General features: G+C 47.5%; 1 protein-coding gene across 2 annotated transcripts in view; it reads right to left on the bottom strand.

Annotated features, from left to right (window-relative positions):
• FNIP2 (folliculin interacting protein 2) overlaps positions 1 to 19,790 on the bottom strand; it is a 138,766-nt gene extending 118,976 nt beyond the window's left edge. For both annotated transcript variants that reach the window (XM_062199351.1, XM_062199352.1), the window contains exon 1: positions 19,683 to 19,790. In XM_062199351.1, coding sequence (XP_062055335.1) covers positions 19,683 to 19,789 — 107 coding nt within the window. In that variant the 5' untranslated portion in view covers position 19,790. The remainder of the gene's footprint in view (positions 1 to 19,682) is intronic.
• Positions 19,791 to 20,035: the final 245 nt, after the last annotated feature.

Raw genomic sequence — 20,035 nt, 5'->3', positions numbered from 1 at the left:
CTTTCTGGTAATGCGGACCCGGGGAGAAAGAAGGTTATGGTTCACGTACTCGAGTCTCTGCCGTCCACATCAGGGACCCAAACTGAGTTTCAGTACTGCCATTGTTGGTATTTGGGGAGCAAACCAGAAGATGGACACACTGTCTCTCGTCTCTGCCTTCTAAACAAATAAAAACAAATTTTGAGGTTTTTTTTTTTCCTTGCAATACTGTTGATGCTACTGAATTTGTGACCCCTTTTTTAGGAAACAAGGAGCAAGAATTCCATAGAATAAAGAGGCTCAGAGGTGTACTCCAGGTACCTCTTCCCAAACTACACTGTGTTGTATGGAAAACGAAAAGCCTGCCAACTCTCACTACCACACAGGAAAAGGCACAATTCATGAGTGAAGCCAGTGTTCAAGGTACAGTTGGTCCATTTACTTCAAAACTGGTATTCACAAAACTTCACATGAGGAATAAGCTTCAGACATTCCCTGGAAGCTTTAACAGGATACAGTCTTCACACTAGGTAATCTAGCTGCTGGTTTGTTTTTTTTTTTCTCCTGGACTCTGCCTGTGAGAAACCAAATATTCCTCTGCTGATCTGAATCATCCAAATCCCCTATGCATTAACATTTCTAACATGTGCAATGGACGAGGACACAGGCTATTTGGTTACTTGCTTTTTATTTTTTTTATTTTTGACAGGCAGAGTGGACAGAGAGACAGAGAGAAAGGTCTTCCTCTTTGCCGTTGGTTCACCCTCCAATGGCCGCTGCAGCCGGCGCACCGCACTGATCCGATGGCAGGAGCCAGGTGCTTCTCCTGGTCTCCCATGGGGTGCAGGGCCCAAGCACTTGGGCCATCCTCCACTGCCTTCCCGGGCCATAGCAGAGAGCTGGCCTGGAAGAGGGGCAACCGGGACAGAATCCGGTGCCCCGACCAGGACTAGAACCCGGTGTGCCAGCGCCGCTAGGCGTAGGATTAGCCTGTTGAGCCACGGCGCCGGCCGGTCACTTGCTTTTATGAGGATAAAAGAGCACGACGCTGTCAGAATATTTATCTTGGACACACAACTGGATTAGGTCCAGAAAACAAAAATAGGGATAAATAAACATTTCTCTGGAAGGAAAAGTAGGAAAAAGCGACCTTTTTAGCAAGGGGTATGAAGTCTGAACCTGACATTTTCATAACTGATCCGGGGGAGGTATGCCAGAAATAGGGTCACATCTGCTGACAGCAGAAAACATTTTCCACCTGGATGATGCCAAGGCAAGTGAACAAAGGCTAAGGTCTCTCAAGGTTCTGTAAACAATGGTCAAATGAGAAAAATGGACAATGAGTCAGATCAGTACAGATAAACTTTAAAAAAAAGATGGCTTGAAGACAATCTTTATTTTTTATTTGAAAGGCACAATTAGAGACAGAGATCTTCCATCAGCTGGGTCACTCCCCAAATGGCCAAAACTGCCAGGGCTGGGCCAGGCCGAAGCCAGGAGCTTCTTCCAGGTCTCCCACATGGGTACAGGGGCCCAGGGACTTGGGCCATCTTCTACTGCTTTCCAAGGCCATAGCAGAGAGCTAAGCCAGAAGTGCAGCAGCCAGGACTCAAACCAGTGCCCATGTGAGATGCTGGCGTTGCAGGCAGGTTTACCTGCTAGGCAACAATGCTGGCCCCACTCCAAGCCATTTTCATGACAGATCCCAGTATTAAACTCTGTTCCATAGAAAGAATTTAGTATTGTCAGCTGGGGGTAGGGACGGAGCCAGCAAAACACTGAGCACATCAGATATGAAGCCAGAAACAAAATGAAGATTACCTGGCCCTCAATTGTTTAAAAAAAAGTATATCTTTAGTAGAATACACAACACACTTATATTTCTTGGCAGTGAACTTCAAATATCTAAACCCAAACTGGTATAAAAAATAATGAAACACTATAGAGGAGAGTCTCTGAAAATAAGATAACCACACAGCTGGAAAGAACGAACAAAAAGGAAGTCAACACAGTGAGGTGTGGACAGGAAACACTCTGAACTGTTAACAATGGAGATGTTCTTAACGCTTCAAAGAGACAAATTTGTATTAATTTTAAAAGAACATTGTACACTAATAAATGCATATTTCTTCAAATAGTGGTACTAGCTGAAAACAATGGTTCATATTAATACATTTATATTCTAACTCTTACCAAGCTTCCAATAACGTACCTGGTATTAGGTACTACAGGGACACACAAACATATATAATGTTCTTTGTTCTCAAGGTATAATCTTGGGGCTGGCGCTGTGGCACAGCAGGTTAACGCCCTGGCCTGAAGCACTGGCATCCCATATGGGCACCGGTTTGAGTCACGGCTGCTCCTCTTCCGATCCAGCTCTCTGCCAAGGCCTGGGAAATGCAGCAGAGGATGGCCCAAGTTCTTGGACCCCTGCACCCACGTGGGAGACTCACAAGAAGCTCCCGATTCCTGACTTCAGATCAGCGCAGCTCCGGCCATTGCAGCCATCTGGGGAGTGAACCAGCGGATGCAAGACCTCTTTCTCTGTCTCGACCTCTCTCTGTAACTCTTTCAAATAAATAAAATAAATCTTTAAAAGAAGAAAGGTATAATCTTGTTTGAATAAACAGAAGAGCAGCTAGAAGAATTTGGCAACCACCCTACAAACAGAAATAACGTTAACCTCAGGAGCTCTGCAGGGCCAGCATGCACACTTAGAGTGATGGACAAAAACAGGCAGCACTTGAACTAAGGCTAGAGAAACGGGCAGAATTTTGACAAAAATTATTTTGGGGATAAAAGATTTTAAAAAGGAAAGTCTTAAATAGTAAAAGATGGATTTCCTGGGCTGTCTGGGAAAATTTCCCCTGACAGCCAATGCTTTGCCAAAAGCATTACTTGGAGTATCCAGCTATATTTTTTTTTCACATTTATTTATATATTTGAAAGGCAGAGTTACAGAAAGGCCGAGACAGAGAGAGAGAGAGAAAGAAAGTCTTCCATCTGCTGGTTCATTCCCCAGATGGCCGCAACAGCCAGAGCTGTGACAATCCGATGCCATGAGTCAGGAGCTTCTTCTGTGTCTCCCATGTGGGTGCAGGGGCCCATGGACTTGGGCCATCTCCTACTGCTTTCCCAGGCCACAGCAGTGAATCGGGCTGAGTCAGAAGTGGAGCAGCCGGGACTTCAACTGGCGCCCATATGGGAGGCCGGCACAGCAGGCGGCGGCTTTACTTGCCACGCCACAGCACCAGCCTCTCCAGCTGTATCTTATATTCAACTCTGTAAAACCCAGTGTACGTGTTCCCTTATTTACTTGTCTATAGGGTCACACAGAGAGAAAGGTCCCACCCGCTGGCCGACTTCCTAAATGCCAACAATGGCTAGGGCTGGCCTGGGCCAGGGCAGGCCTGAAGCTGGGCACTCAATCCGGGTCTTCCAAGGGGGAGACAATAACCCAACCATTTGAGCTATCACTGCTGCTTCCCAGAAACCACCCTTGGCGCTCGGATGTAGAATGTGGGCATCCTAACTTAAATGCCCACCCTACAGTCCCCTTTTAAAAATAATTTCTGTGTATAATTTTCCTACTTCTATCAGTCATGCTACCATTCTCCCAGATCACTCAGGCTCAGCACCCAAGTTATTTTCTGTATTACCATTCATTCCATTGTGCGTCCATTGTGTTTGCACTGCCTTCTCCCCAGCTTTCACATCCTGTCCGGTTTTCCTGGAAAGAAAGACTTTCCCAGACAGGAGAGACTGTTGATATTTTGGAATGTGAATTTAAGGAGTGGAGAGACCCTATTATTTTATGCTTGAGGGTAACTCCGCTCCCTGCAGCGGCCGCCGCCGCCACCAGCACCCCAGCTAAAAGTATCTGCAGCAAATGATGAGCTGGAAGGGCTGAGTGTGGCACAGCAGGTTAAGCCGCCACCTGTGAAGCCAGCCTCCCGCAGTGGGTGCAATCCATACTTTATGGTTTGTTCATCAAGTCAAGGCTGCTTTGCTTCCAGTCCAGCTTCCTGCTCATGTGCCTGGGGAGGCAGTAGAAATGGCCCAAGTACGTGGGCCCTTTTCACCCACATCTAAGACCAGGATGGAGTTCCTGGGACTCCCTGCTTCAATCTGGTCCAGATCCAGACCCTCTCCCTCTCCACTGCTATGTCTAAAAGAAATAAAAGTCTGCACTCTCTCTTTCTCTTCATGCTAAGCTGGAGGCCCAGGACCTTGCAAGGAAAGCTTTACACACAGCACAAGCTAAGACATTCCACCAAGAATTGTTGTACCTGAACCTCAGCAGAGTTATCTGCTACGGTTTGGTGTCAGATCACAATTCTAACAATCAACTGTTAATCTTGACATAATTCTGAAAAGAACTTTTTTTTTTTTACTTTTTGACAGGCAGAGTGGACAGTGAAAGAGAGGTCTTCCTTTTGCCATTGGTTCACCCTCCAATGGCCGCCGCGGTTGGCGCGCTGCGGCCGGCGCACCGCGCTGATCCGAAGCCAGGAGCCAGATGCTTCCTCCTGGTCTCCCATGGGGTACAGGACCCAACCACTTGGGCCATCCTCCACTGCACTCCTGAGCCACAGCAGAGAGCTGGCCTGGAAGAGTAGCAACCGGGACAGAATCCGGCGCCCCAACCGGGACTAGAACCCGGTGTGCTGGCGCCACTAGGCGGAGGATTAGCCTGTTGAGCCACGGTGCCGGCCTGAAAAGAACTCTTAAACAGCATTAAGTATGCCAGCCCAGCGTGCTAGCAGGTCAAGTGGAGCTCAAGGCAAGTCAGTTGCTCCGGCTGTGTTATACACGACATTGATTTTAACAGCCAAGCTGCTGTAAAAGCCAATATTCAGCCGGAGTAAACTGAAGAGCAGCAAGACACAGCAGTCACTGTAAGAGCAAAGTCCAGTACTACTTGAATTTAAAGGGCAAAAGGTTCTAAGGAGGAAGACAGAATAATGAACAAACCATAAAGTGTGGATTGCACCTACTGGAGCTGGCCTACACTTTAACAGCTGCAGCTGGAGGGAGCACAGGTGGCAGCCTTCCTGGCACATTATCTAAACTAGCACCCCCATGCAATTAAGAGCAGTACTTAGCACTCTGCAAGATAAGATTACTGGACAACTGGAAGCTTGTATTTTTTTCCTAGCTTCCCATACAACTGCTTCTCCCACTTTCTCCCATTCTCAACACCCTTCCTTTCTGTTTGTAAGAAGAAAAAAAAAAAAAAAAAACAATGGTGAGAAACAAACTGGAGCCTTCAATCCCAAATTCCCCCACCCCTTGAATTAAGTCTGGGATTTCAGATACAGCCGCAACTGGGTAGTCACAAATGTTTATGAGTTCAATCAATAAAGGAAGAACACTATCAGGAAACTCCTCAGCAAAAGCAGTGGCAGTAGCAGCTCCTGCCATTTGAAAACAAAACAAAAGCATCCATGTACCTACAGGTTTGTCCAGTATGGATTTTGCCACAGGCTGGGAGGGCAGCCTTACAGGTGGGAGCACGGTGCTATGGTGTCTTATCTGTTTTGCTGCTTTTCCCCTTTGGAGATTAAACGGTGTCGGATGGCAGAAGGAGAGGGGAGATTAACATGTTCTTGGATCCCAGCTCCAAAATCTAAGTTATGGCACCCGTGTCGAGAAAGTTACTCCGGCAATCACCGCCGAGAACCGCAGTGGCTCCTCGCTGCCTTCCAAGGAGGAACTTCACCCTGTGGTGAAGACAAGCCACTTGCCGTCTCCCTAGAATCCAGAGCTCACCCAGACACGAGGTCAATACCTGGATTGACGAAGCAACTGGGAAGCATTTCAAAGAACTCCGAGTCGCTATTTACCAAAAGCTTAATAGGTGCCAAGCACTGTGTGGCATAACTGACACACATTACCTCTGGTCTTCAGACAACCTTGCAAGAAAGACGATTTCATACCCATTTCACAGATGAAAAAGCTCAGGGAGAGAAATGTACCATACACCAGAAGTGAGAAAGTCAGGTTTGAATTCCAAAATACAAATCCAAAACTAAGCCCCTGTCTTTCTACTAGCCCACCAAGTATAGACTGGAGATCTCCACCTACACTTTAAGATTATTATTTTTTTATGTGAAAGGCAGAGTTAGAGAGACAGAGAGATCTTCCCTTGCTGCATTACCCTCCAAATGGCCTTAACCGCCAGAGCTGAGCCAGACCAAAGCCAGGGGCTTCTTCTGGGTCTCCCACATGGGTGCAAGGGCTCACTCAAGTACAGGGCCATCTCCCACTGCCTCTCCAGGCACATCAGCAAGGAGGTGGACCAGAAGTGGAGCAGTTGGGACTTGAACTGGCACCCATCTGGGATGCTGGTGTTGCAGGCAGCAGCTTAACCCACTACAGCATAGCGCCAGCCCCATCCACATTTTCAAGTTATTTAAAGTTAGTAATGCTCACAAAGTCAAACCTGGTCCCACGTATCTGACCTCACATAGATATTCTGACTTCAAAACATGTATTTTTCAGGATATTTACTTGAAAAAGAGGGTTATAGAGAAAGAAGAAGAAACAGAGATCCTCTATCTGCCAGTTCACTCCCCAAATATCCACAACAGCTGGGGCTGGGCCGGACCGAAGCCAGGAACCCTGAAGTCCATCCAGGTCTCCCATGTGGTGGCAGGGGCCCAAGCACTAGGGCCATCTTCCGAGGCCTTTCCAGGCACATCAGCAGGGAGGTGGACCAGAGGTAGAGCAGCCAGGACCGGAAGCACTGCTCACGTGGGATGCCTGCAGTGCAGGTGGCAGGGTACCTTGCCGCACCATTATCAATCCATCTAAGGGAGGAGGTTTTCCTCACGTCTCTGAATTCTGCCCTGCAGATCTTAGCTCCTCTGTGAAGCCCCCCTGGCCAGCCCCGGCTCAACTGCTTTCCTTCTCGCCTTCCGCTCATCTCCAGCTGTCTACAGAGATTTAGTACTGAAGCACTGCCTTGAACCAAAGTTCTCCACACTTTCTATCACTTGCACAAGTAACCGTAAGCTCCCCAGAAGCAGCTCTTAGATTTTCCACTGTCTCACACTCTGCAGGACCTGCTGCCGAAGTGCAACCACTGAGCTACTTCAAAGATTCATCTGCAGGGAGAATATGGATCAGATGTAAAGAACTAAGAGTTCGAATTCTGTCCCACCAGTAAGACCACTCAACGTTAAACAAGTCTCTATTTTTCTGCATAAATTACAATATTTTAATTCATAAGTTGGCTAATAAAACACCATCCTCATGAGACACCGGTGAGATATGTACAAGATGATGTAAGTAAAATTAGCACTGGCACAGAGGTCAGAATACTGAAAATGGGATTATTTTCTACAATTAGAGGAGCTCCCTTAAAATTGCTGAGAAGTAGCTATTTATTGGCATCTTTAAAGATTTCAGGGAAGGGGCCAGCTGTTGTGGCATTGTGGGTTAAGCAGCCACCCACAGCACCAGCATCGCATATGGGCGCCAGCTGGGAGTCCCAGCTGCTCCACTTCTGATCCAGCTCCCTGCTAATGCACCTGGAAGGCCAGCGAAGATGGCCCAAGTCCTTGGGCACCTGCCACCCATGTGGGAGACCACAAAGAAGCTCCTGGCTCCTGCTTTCAGCCTGGCCCAACCCCAGCTTCTGGAGCCATTTAGGAGTGAACCAGTGGATGGAAAGTATCTTTCTGGGGCTGGCACTGTGGCGTAGCTGGCGAAGTCGCTGTCTGCAGTGCCAGCATCCCACACAGGTATCAGTTTGAGTCCCAGCTGCTCCTCTTCCAATCCAGCTCTTTGCTATGGCCTGGGAATCAGTGGAGGATGGCCCAAGTCCTCGGGCCCCTGCACCCACGTGCGAGATCCGGAAGAAGCTCCTGGCTTCAGACCAGCACGGCTCCGGCTGTTACAGGCAACTGAGGAGTGAACCAGCAGATGGAAGACCTCTCTCTCTGTCTCCCTCTGCCTCTCTGTGACTCTGCCTTCCAAATAAAATAAATATTTTTTTTAAAGTATCTTTCTGTTTCTCTAACTCTGCCTTTCACATAAATTTTACAAAAAAGACTTCAGGGAAACCATTTACATGCATATATTCTGTTTTCACAAATAACGTTTAAAATATGAAAATATATATTTAAAGCCATAAATGGCTATTGGCATTATAAGCAGTTTTTTCCTAATTTTTGATTTTTCCTCTACAATTTTATAAAGATATAGGATTTGTTAAAGGATATTTACCCAAATCGCATTACTATATCACATCAACTGCTGTTTATTATATTTCTGGTTTTCTAGTTCTCACTCAGACATTTAAATGTTTTACTACTATATTCATCTTGTAGATACCAACTTGTTTTTTTTTATTTAACATATCATTTTACATTAGTAGTCTTCATAATCATAATTAGCCACCAGAATATATACTGTTAACATCATAATTTAGCATTTCCCTGCTGTTAGATAAGTTAGGACTCTTGTCTTAATTTTACCATTATAACAATGTCTAAATAATATCTTCATGCAAAGAAGTTTTCCATTTTTTAAAAATCTCTTCATGCACAAGTTTTTCTTTTTCAATTTCCGGGTTAGGGAAGCATGGAGATGTTTATGTCTAGATAGCACTGCAGAGTTCAATCGCCCGCACAGACACTCCAGTAGACAAGTGATCCGCAACCACCAAGAGCAAGCTGGGGTCAGAGCCCCACTGCCACCTCACCAGCACGCTTCAGCGGACTCCACTAATAGCCACTAGCACACGCTGTCGGGAGGATCATAAACAGGTGCATCTCTTAGGAGAGCAGTGTGGTAGAAATTCCATCCTAGGTCCTTAGCCAAGAAGTAAACATACTTGAACCTACGCCTGAGGATATTCTAGCCAGGAAGTTCACGGTTTCTAACAATAAAACAATCTAAATAACCCATCAACAAGGGACTGGTTAAAATGCTTGGTCACACACTAAAATTACCTGGGGAAGGTTTCATTTAAAAGAAGATGCGCAAAGCCCGGACCACACCAGTTCCATTAGATTCCTGATCAGAAGTCTGGGCATTCAAGTCTCCGCAGGCGACTCTACTGTTCAGCCAGACTTAGGAACGACTGCGTGAAGCAGCCCATATGCTTCAACTACCAGTAATGTGCAGATGGGCAGATACACCCTCATTTTGTGCGAGGGAAACAGAGTATTTGTCTCCTGGATGTGCATGGATTATTTCTGAAAGGATATAAAATTGTTACAATAATGGAAGTCTTTGGGAAGAGGAATTAGGAGCGTGGCATGAAAGGCTTGTATTTCAGCATATTTGCACTACTTTATTTTTAACCAAGTGCATTTTAAAATAATCTTAAACAAAAGCAGTCATAATTTCACGTACAGTTTCTCCAGAGCATACAGCATGGGGCAGGCACTTAGTCGTCAAGAAGCCCAAGTCCCACATCAGAGCACCTGTGTTTAGCTCCCGAGTCCAGCTGCCTGCTAACGCAGACCCTGGGAAGCAGCAGGGATCGCTCAGGTAACTGCACTCCTGCCGCCCTCAAGGGATACCTGGATTGAGCTACACAATCCCAGCTTTGGCTGCACCTGCTGTAGGCATCTGGGGTTTGACCTAGTGGATGAGAGAGCCTATGTGCTTGTGACTTCCTCTCCCCCCCCCCCCCCCCAACAAAAAAGAAAACCTGGCACTGCAATGCACAGCATTCGCTAACAAGAATCTGTTACTAGGGTTCATAGGGATCTCCATGGAGCCTGTATACTTGGAAAGACCCGAGCAGCTCCCAGAGGTCCACCTTTGCCCTCTGGGCAGGGCCAATAGTGCCTGCCACCTCCTTCTGCCCTAGCAACTAACTTACTCAATGTACCATTCTAAAACAAACAGTGATTGCCTGAATCGCTTGGGGAAAATGTTTACTCACAGCTCCCTCCCTCACATGGTACAGGCCATCATTGACGCTACGTTAGTATGGGGCACACTCCTCTTAGAGAACAGTGCGAGCCACAGATCCATTTTTAAATTCGTTTTTCAAAGGGAAAAAGGATGATGCCTCCTCTTTTTTACAGCACTGACATGGAGCATGCAAACTCAGCTCTGCAAGGCTAACAATACCGTACCACTTCCATAATTGAGCCAACTGTATCTTTTAGTTAAATTTTATTTATTTAAAAGGCGGAAAGTCAGAGCGCAATGCAATGAGAAAGACAGACACACAGAAAGATCTTCTTTCTCTGCTGTTCCATTCCCCAAACTGGCTGCAACAACCAGGGCTGGGCCAGCCAGAAGCCAGAAGCCAGAAGCCATGACTCAATCTTCATTTCCCATGTGGGTGGCAGGGACCCAGTGACCTAGGCCATCTTCCACAGCTTCCCCAGGTGCATCAGTGGGAAGCTGGCCCGTAGCAGAGAAGGCAGGACTTGAACCGCCACTCCATATGTGCTGCTGGCATCACAAGCGGTGCCATGCACTGGCCACTATCTTAAGCTTCAGAGAACAAACTGGCTCATTTAGTCCCACGATGTATTTCAGTTTTATAAGCCATACAGAAATCAAGTGATATGGGGGTGTATAAGTATACATGTGGGGGTAAAAGGAGGTGGAAGTTGTGGCACAGTGGGTTGAGCCACTGCCTGTGACTCCTGCATTCCCTATCAGAGGGCCGGTTTGAGTCCTGCCGACTCCAGGCTTCTGATCTAGCTCTCTGCTACGCACGTGGGAGACCCGGATGGAATTCCAGGCTCCTGGCTCCAGCGTGGCCCAGTCTTGTGGTTGTTGCCAGCTTTTGAGAAGTGAATCAGTAGATGGAAGATACCTCCCCTTCTCTCATTCCTCACTCTGCCTTTCAAGTAGCTGAGAAGTTTTAACAGTATATAAAACACAGTGGAACACCATCAACACACAGCTAACGATTTCATAGCTTCATGTACTTCTGACAGCTGTGGCATTTGATAAGAGTCTCAGGTATAGGACTTAAACTTCCTCCACCCCCCCAGGTCAGGGGGCAGGGGCAGGGACAGATCAGCAGTTTAGAGCACTTACCCTATAATTCTGATACCGAAAAAATAATTTATTACTGTTAATGCAATGAAGGAAATGTCCAAGCTGTCAAACAAGATTTCTTTTAAAAATGTCATAATGTGGGTGCCCATGCTGTGGCATAGTGGGTAAAGCTGTTGCCTACAGTACTGGCATCCCACATGGGCGCCGGTTCAGGTCCTGGCTGCTCCACTTCCGATCCAGCTCTTTACTATGGCCTGGGAAAGCAGTGGAAGATGGCCCAAGCTCTTGGGCCCCTGCACCCACATGGGAGACCCAGAAGAAGCTCCTGGCTCCTGGTTTCAGATCAGCACAGCTCCGGCTGTTGTGGCCAATTGAGAAGTGAACCAGTGGATGGAAGACCTCTCTCTCTCTCTCTCTCTCTGCTTCTTTCTCTGTGTAGCTCTGACTCTCAAATAAATTAATTAAATCTTTTTAAAAAGTCCTAATGTGGTGAAGAATTAAGCCTTTTACTGTAATGTAAATTTAAAATATGTTATCAAAAAATGAAAAAAATAAAAAGAGGTCATAAAGGGGAGGGCATGTTTGGTGCAGCAGCTAAGACACTGCCAGGGGTGCCTGCAGCCCACTGGAGTCCTGGGTTCGAGGACTAGCTCTGTTTCTGATCCCATTTAAAAAAAAAAAAAAAAACAGCTAATAAATTTTCATTTTATTTGCAAGGCAGAGACAGAAACGGTGCACCCACTGTTTCACTCTCCCGATGCCTGCAGCAACCAGGGGACAGCCAGACCAAAGCACAGCAGGGCCAGGGCTCCAACCCAGGCACTCCAATATGGGATGCACACGTCCCAGGTAGCGTCTCCCTGTACCAATTACCCACTCAAGTGTGTACTTTGAATTTTAGAAGATAAATTTAATTTGGAGCATCACATTTGAGATTGTTACTATTTCTCAACCATAATTTTGAAATAAAAGAACTGTGGATAATTAAGAGCTAAATAACAACAAATAAACTTTCCCCAAAAAAAACTCCAAAGGTTTTGAGTGTAAGAAAAAAGAAAATGTCCAATTTTCTGGCATTTTCAGAGCTGGCAGTCTCAGGTTTTTTTTGTTTGTTTGTTTTGTTTTTTTTTTGTTTTTTTTTTTTTTGGACAGGCAGAGTGGACAGTGAGAGAGACAGACAGAGAGAAAGGTCTTCCTTTTTGCTGTTGGTTCACCCTCTAATGGACGCCGTGGCCGGCGCACCACGCTGATCCGAAGCCAGGAGCCAGGTGCTTCTCCTGGTCTCCCATGCGGGTGCAGGGCCCAAGGACTTGAGCCATCCTCCACTGCCTTCCCGGGCCAAAGCAGAGAGCTGGCCTAGAAGAGGGGCAACCAGGATAGAATCTGGCGCCCCGACCGGGACTAGAATCTGGTGTGCCGGCGCCGCAAGGCGGAGGATTAGCCTGTTGAGCAGCGGCGCCAGCCAGTCTCAGGTATTTATAAGGTGTTAAAGGCAAAAATGATTAGACTGGCGATTTTGATGCTTCTAACACATCCTAAATCAACACCTGTTTTATCTCTTGAGGCATGTGCAGGTTAACATCTAACTTGTCTTTCACCTGTGAAGCAAGAGTTGCCATGACAACATGCAAGCATCCTTACTGGGAATAATTTTGAGGTACCCACTTGGTATGCTGGTTCTTGTTCTGTCCCCCTAAGCTTCTGGGGGATTCGTTTCTACTGCCCAACCACACTTAGAATGAATTGGTTGTCATTTTGATCAGACATCAGTAAACAGCAATCATGCATTTAAATATACATTATATCACAGACATGCTCTAGCGATTTAAAAAACTAGAAAACATTCCGAATACATTTAGAAATTAGAGGCATCCAGTTCAGAAGAGATGAATATGCTCAGAGATCCAGATTCACAATACGAAGCTCTCACAAAGAGCACCCTTCGATCCTGCACTTATCCACAGCACTAGAGTAACAGCTGCGTTTTATTGCACTTAATATATTGTATTATTTCAGTACAAAAAGCGAGTGCCAGAAGAAAAAGTAAGCAGCATGATGTATGAGAAGGCACACTGTCCTTTTCAGAAATCCATTACAAAGGCAGCTGGGCAGACTCTGGCTGAACCTAAGTGGGATGCCAGCCCATCTCCCTCCACCCCCAGCCCACCCTCCCATCTAAACACTGCTTACAAAAGTGCCTGTGTGGCCATGAGAAGTGAGTCATGGATGTTCCATTTACAGACGGGGTGGGGTTGAGGGAAATCACTATTACATGCCCAGTTAGCTGGAAAAGTCCATCCTGTTTTTCCTCTTTTACACGATAACCAGTTCTCACAAACCTGAGACAAAGAATGCTTGGTAAGTTGGAATTCACCAAATATCTCAGCACTGTTATGCTCAAAGAAAAAACTTACTTTTACAGCCAAGTGCATGATCTCATAGTCCAGGCCTAACAGTTCACACTAGGCTAGGACTTGTACAATCAGTATAAAACATTTGTTCCTCGTCGCCCACACCAAGAAAAACAGCGGCTAAAGAAACAGAGCACATTACCAGTTCTCAGGTCATTCACCCACGAGCAGCTCACACTGGCAGCCAAAGCACTCCAAGAGTGCAAGACAATCTTTTTACAACTTCCTTTGCCAAGGAAACACAAAGGCAGAGGGACTTCCTTCAACTGACTTTACAAGCAAACCATGAGAAACACAACCTAGAGAGGCACAACAGAAAAACCAAAGTTCTCCCAGGAGCTGAACTCTGCATGCAAGGACCATGTAACCCAGTCCACCTCATCACTTCCCAAGAGGTCAAACAACATGCAACTTGACAAATCCACATCTTGGAACTTACAATTACAGTATATTTTTTAGCCTTAAGAACTTTTAATCCAGGCCTGGTAACTTATTCAAGTTCCACCCGACCCCACCCTACCCCCGCCCTAGACCCAACAGGCTGTGCCACTCTTTTTCAGATAAGGGTTGAGACCTGGACTGTGCTAGCGGCCCTGCTAAGGACTACATAGGGGGTCAAAGGCAATGGGGAGGCAGGGCCCCTGCCCACCCAGTGTAAATTCTGCACACACAGAAGAGGGCAAAGTTGACGGAAAACGGGATTAGAAGTGTTTATCCTGGTGCAAAAGAGTTTGTGAAATCCAAGGTGAATATGCACCTACCATGAAGATACATTGCATTGCCTACAATTAATATAACCAGTTAACTTGGCGTGCCAGGGTTTGTAATGAATTTAGGTTTGAAGAACATTATAATCCATAGCAAGCATTTAAAAAAAAAAACTATCAGTTATCTTAACACAGCAGGGAAAAGTTCTATGAAGAGTTTTTATTCAAATCAGGTTTATCCACAGACATTATCCTTATCCTACTCTCACTGTATAAAATATTCTTAAGACTGTTTAACATGTAAAATAATTTAAATCACAAAAGTAACACAAATTCAACACAGCAAAATCCAAAAATACCAATGACAAAGAACAATTTCCAGCCACCTCATGGTAACCACACGTATGTTGGTGTACATTTCTCTCCTGCATATGTGCACATACTCCTATTTTTAAAGCTATTCATGTAAATCCAAGTCTTGCTTTTACTGTCTCCAGGAAGAGTTCTGGGTATTTGTGTGTGTGTAAAATGATTTGGCAGCTACAGAACATCATCCATTGCTTTATCATTTTGTAAAACCAATTTCCTTCTTTGGTTAAGGAAGATTTTATTTTGGATAATACAAATTTACAAATAATTCTGGAAAAAAACCTATCTCACATTCCTAAAAATATTTCTGAATGTCCAGTCACCTCTCCCAGGTTTAAGTCACTACCTGCTATGCACCTGAAATGCATCTCTGAAATCTCAGGGTGTTTCATCACGGACAGCAACAAGGTAGAGAACCAAAAAGATGAACAGAAACACGCTTTGTCAGCTCTACAGCAAATCTCCTTTTGAAAAAACATTCTCTGAAAAATGGTTTCTTTATTCCCAGGAGGAATAGTATTGAACTCCATGATCTAAAAGATTCTTAACACAATCATTTTGTACTGAATTTTACTATTTTCAAAAGATTTTCAACTCTTTTATTATTATTACCTCTTCACCACAACTCTAACAGAACCGGTGCTGTTGCTCTACAAATGGCAAAACTTAACAACTGCAGAAAGAGTGTTTGTGAGGCTCACATCAACACAGTACCTGCGTCAGGGCTCTATCAAGGTCCTCCCCAATTCATCTTGCACACTTTTCACAGAACCCACTGCACTGGGTGGCACGGTTCCCCTCTGCACCTTTGCTAAAAATCACTACAACAGCCCACGGTTCAAGGCAGTTTCAGGACAAGCAGGTATGATGAGTATACCAGCAGATCTGAAGCTGCAGCAGGAAATCTTTAGCAAGACCTGTAGAAAGCAGTTAAGAAGAAATCAAAACTGCTGCTTATGCGTCACGTCTTATGGGAATTAAAAATGTGAACATGGGGGCCGGCGCAGTGGCACAGGTTAGTTCTCTGCCCGCAGCACCGGCATCCCACACAGGCGCCAGTTCTAGTCCCGGCTGCTCCTCTTCCAATCCGGCTCTCTGCTGTGGCCTTGGAGAACAGTGGAGGATGGCCCAAGTGCTTGGGCTCCTGGACCCTGGTGGGAGAGCTGAAGAGACTCCTGGCTTCTGACTGGCACAGCTCCGGCCGTTGCGGCTATCTGGAGAGTGAACTAATGAAAGGAAGAGCTTTCTCTCTTCTCTCCCTTCTAACTCTTCCTCTCAAATAAGTAAAACCTTTAAAAAAAAAAAAAGTATTTAAAAATATGACTGTGGGGCCAGCTTCGTGGCCAAGTGGTTTAAGATGATTGTGGTACCAGCATCCCATATCAGAGGGCCAGACTTAGTCCCAGCTGCTCCGCTTCTGATCCAGCTCCTTGCTACTCTATGTGGGAAGCCAGTAAAAGACGGCCCAAGTACTTGGGTTCCTGCTACCCACATGGGAGTCCAGATTGGAGTTCCTGCCTCCTGGCCCAGACCAAAATAAATTAATTCTTCAAAAATGTGAATCTACTAGAACAAATATTTTGCCAAATATCCTCCACCCTACCTTAGCCAAATCGTATGAATGCTTGCATTTTGGGAGCTGGCAATGCCAGGGAAGAGCAAAGTCATGATGCAGGCCTCAGCCACAACCATGCCAAGAACAGTGAGTACATTCCTAAAACTGTACTCAGTGCAGAAATGTGCTCTATTAGTACTTGATTTATAGTACAGTCTCCAGCGTGTTGTTCGCCACTTACTCATCTTAGTGTGTAGTCCACTGTCCTTTAGATGGTCAAGTCCAGTAAGTGTGACCATGAGTATCTGTGCATGTGGGCATCAGGTGCTGTTTGACGATAAGGAGATTAAGTTATATTTATACTAACCCTGTGGCCGATTACCTACATTCGTTCTGAGTGCACAATGGGGATTAGCACAAACGATCGATCGGGGGCCATTGGCGTTAGGTGCTCAGGAATGCAGGCAAAGAAGAGTGGAGCCCCCTCCCCAGGGCTCTCGACACATCTCAGGACCAGGCAGCTGCACTTCCCTCTGATCCTCACACCCCAGGCGGTACATGCATTTACTCCATTTCAGGGCCCACAATGAGATACATGCGATAGCCCATGGCCTCTCTCAGCTCAACCTTCTGCTGCATACATGTTGTAGGTAGAAAGGGACCCAATGATTTACCACGAATATGAAAGGGAAAAAAAAAGCAATATTTCAAACTTAAACCAGACATCTAAGTCCACGGGCATATCCTTCTTTTAAAAGTCCTATGTAAATGCGCTAGCCTTAAATCCAAGGTAACCAATATCCCAATTCTACTTCTGACTTGAGTCACTGAACAAATCATCCTTTTGTCCTAATTCATCCTTCGGGAACACAAGGTTATTCAAATATAAACTTATGTATCAATTAAAAGTGAAAGCATTCTGAAGATCACAAACGGGAATGCTCTCAAATTTCAACGCCCACAATGCAATCTTATAATTTTAAATAGGGTTTAAACTTCACAAATACTATAGTCAGAGTGTTCCTGACCACCGTCTCTCCAGTACGCAAATTTCATCTCTTGATCCCTTCTGTTTTCCTAGCCACCTCTTCCCTCACAGCTATGAAAAGGGCTGTTGGTTGAGAACCGAGTGAAATACCCAAGAAGGAATCTTGACTGTGATGAGCCTCTTTTTTGATAAAACGGTATGCAGCATGAAGATAGGAGCTACTTACATTGGACAACGTATTTCCTCTCTAATTCAGCAGGGAAGCCTAGAGGGGTGTGGGAACAGTGAGATCCTGGAGAAGAGACTAGGAAGTACACACGAACAACGTCAAGGGCAAGACGATTCTGAGAAGAGGAAAGTTTAAAACAACAAACGAAAGCCCATCATGGAAACAAAGATATCAAAGGATTCAGCAATCCCTAAAACCTAACAAGTCAGATCTTGGGCCAGGTGTTGTGCAGGTCAACCCAGCACTTAAGACACCTGAACCCCACGTCAGAGGACCCCGTTGGTCCTGGCTACTTCTTCTCATCCAGTTTTCTGCTGATGTACCTGGCAGGCAGCAGGTGCTGGCCAGGGGCTGGGGTTCCTACCACCCATGTGGAAGTCCCAGATGGAGTTCTGGCTGATGAGGGCATCTGGAGAGTAAACCAGCAGATGAAGATATATTCTCTCTTCCTGTCATTCTGCCTTTCAAATACTGAAATTTTTCTTAAAAGTTAGATCTTACTTTTTGAGGTTTTTCTAGTATATGCTAAATAACTGCCAAAAACATCTACCTGAATGTTCACGGGACCCTTCGTCTTCCAAATCTACAAGTCACATCCTGTATTTAAATATACTAACGAATAGAAATTCACACTAGGGCTATCTGGGTTTTACCTTAAAACTTCTAGAAATCGACTTCCCTACAAAGTAAGCTTCCTGTAGGAGGCATCCCTTTCCCCAAAAAGCACATACCAGCTCTAATTTGGCGAAACCTGGATAAAATGAAACACCAGGTTGTGCTATTTGTAGGTGAAGAGTGATCAAGTTTCCAGGAGGCTTTCCCCAGGACGGCTTCAGAGGATCCAAGAGCTAGGCCAGGTGAAAGGCAGAGGAAACACCTGTCTGGTGTTCCGTGTTGGCCTGGTAAGCACTGGTTGACTTGTCCCCAGCCTCCTGCAGCTTTGCTAACATCTCCCACTTCCCCCGTTTCCATGGTGATGCCTTTGGCACATTACTGAAGGGGGTTCTCCCCAAATGGGACACCCAGCTAAGACTCCCAGATTATCTTAAAAAAAAAAAAAGGAAAGAAAAAAAAAAACCTATTCAAAAACTTGCCAAAAAATCCTAATGAGGTCAAGAAAGAAAGAAAAAAAAACAAAAACACAGCACTTGGCACAATTTTCTGTTCTCCATTCTACACCAATGAGCGGTCCGAACACCACACAGAACATGTTCCCACAAAGTGGGAATCAATTTCCCTAATATGGCCAGGCCCTAAATATAGCCCCCCCCCCCTTTTTTTCATCCAAATACACCCAATTAGGCTTTCGGATGAGGAGATGGTGGTGGACAACCAGGCAGGGGACACAGGAAACGGTGACAGTACAACTCTCCCAGCAAGGGCTGTGGAGTGAAATGCGTAACCCACGCCTCTTCCCCCAGGGCTGCACCCTGGCTCTCAGGGCTGAGCTAAGGGAGGGAAGAAATCACACGCCCTGGGTCTCTAGTAACTCTACCGTTCTGAGAAGGCACAGCGAGCAAAGGCGTCGAGTTCCCGCTCACAAGGTAAGCACTGTGTTAGCCCAGAGGAAACGTGAGGATTCAGCTGCGGTGGGTGGAAGTCCTCACGGTCTACCTTTCAAACCCCACATCCCAGACACACACCCACGTCCGTCCTTACATAATGAGAAGGGGGCTGTTCTCCACCAATGGAATTCAAGAACAAGCAGAACAGACAACACAGAACTTCCTGCAAGATGTGTTCCCAAGTTGCGCTTGAAACTTTCTAGAGCTGCAACACATGAGTCCAGACCCGCTCAACAATAACCCGTTTCTGCAGGGCGTGTTGGCCAAAAAAGCGGCTTGGCAGAGCGCGTGAGAGTTGGGGGCCGACTTCCAGAGAGCGCTGAAGAACTGCTCAGCTCAGAGGCACCTGGCAAGGCGCCGTCCAGAACCTGGCCCTGGAGGGGAGCGCACGCGGGTCCTGGGGGCAGCCTGCGCGCAGCCCTGGAGGGGAGCGCAGCCCGGGCCCTGGGGGCAGCCTGCGGCGCGGGAAGCCCAGGTCGGGGGCACCCCCACGCCACGCATCTCCAGCGGCCCAGGCTGAACGCGTGCGGGCCGTCCTCGGGCACAGGTGCGCGCGGGGAACACGCACCCTCGGCCGCGCTCCCCGGCACCGCCGACGGCCCGGGCACACGCGCATCCGTCCGTCGGGGAGCGCGTCGGCCGGCGCCCGCAGGGACAGGGCCCCGGCGGCCTCCTGTCGCCGCGGCTGCTCCCGCACAACTCCACGACACCGCCACGCACACAATGGGCTGCGGCCGCCCTCGGAGGGGACAGCTCGCCGCGCCGCAGGGCCCACGCGCGGCCGAGCCCCGGAACGCAGGGAGCCCACGGGCACTCTCCGGACCCCGGAGGGCCCGGGGGTGTGCGGAGGCGGAGGGGCCGCCCGGGACCACGCGCGCCCCCCGCGCCCTCACCTGAAGGCGGCTCCGTCCTTGGGAGCCCGGCCCTGGGCGCACGCCGCCGCCGCGCCGCCGCCGCTGCCCCTTTTGTTGAAGAGCTTCTGCAGCAGCGTCGGGGCCATGACGCTGCAGCGGCCGCCGCGGCGGCTCCGGCCGTGGAGCTCGGGCCCGGCGGCGGCTCGGCGCGCGGCCCGGGGCGGCGGCGGCGGGAGCGCGGGGCGCCGCGGCGGAGGAGCTCCGCTCAGCGCCGGTGCTGTGCCGGAGCCGGGCCGCCGCCGCCGCCGCCCCGCGCGCTGACAGTTCGCTCCGGCGGGAGGAGCCGCAGCCGCCGGCGGCGCGGGAGGAGCGCGGCGGCCCCGGCGCGGCCA

Source organism: Lepus europaeus, chromosome 8 (genome assembly GCF_033115175.1).
Source record: "Lepus europaeus isolate LE1 chromosome 8, mLepTim1.pri, whole genome shotgun sequence".
NCBI classification, from domain to species: domain Eukaryota; kingdom Metazoa; phylum Chordata; class Mammalia; order Lagomorpha; family Leporidae; genus Lepus; species Lepus europaeus.
This window is presented reverse-complemented; position numbering and strand designations above follow the sequence as displayed.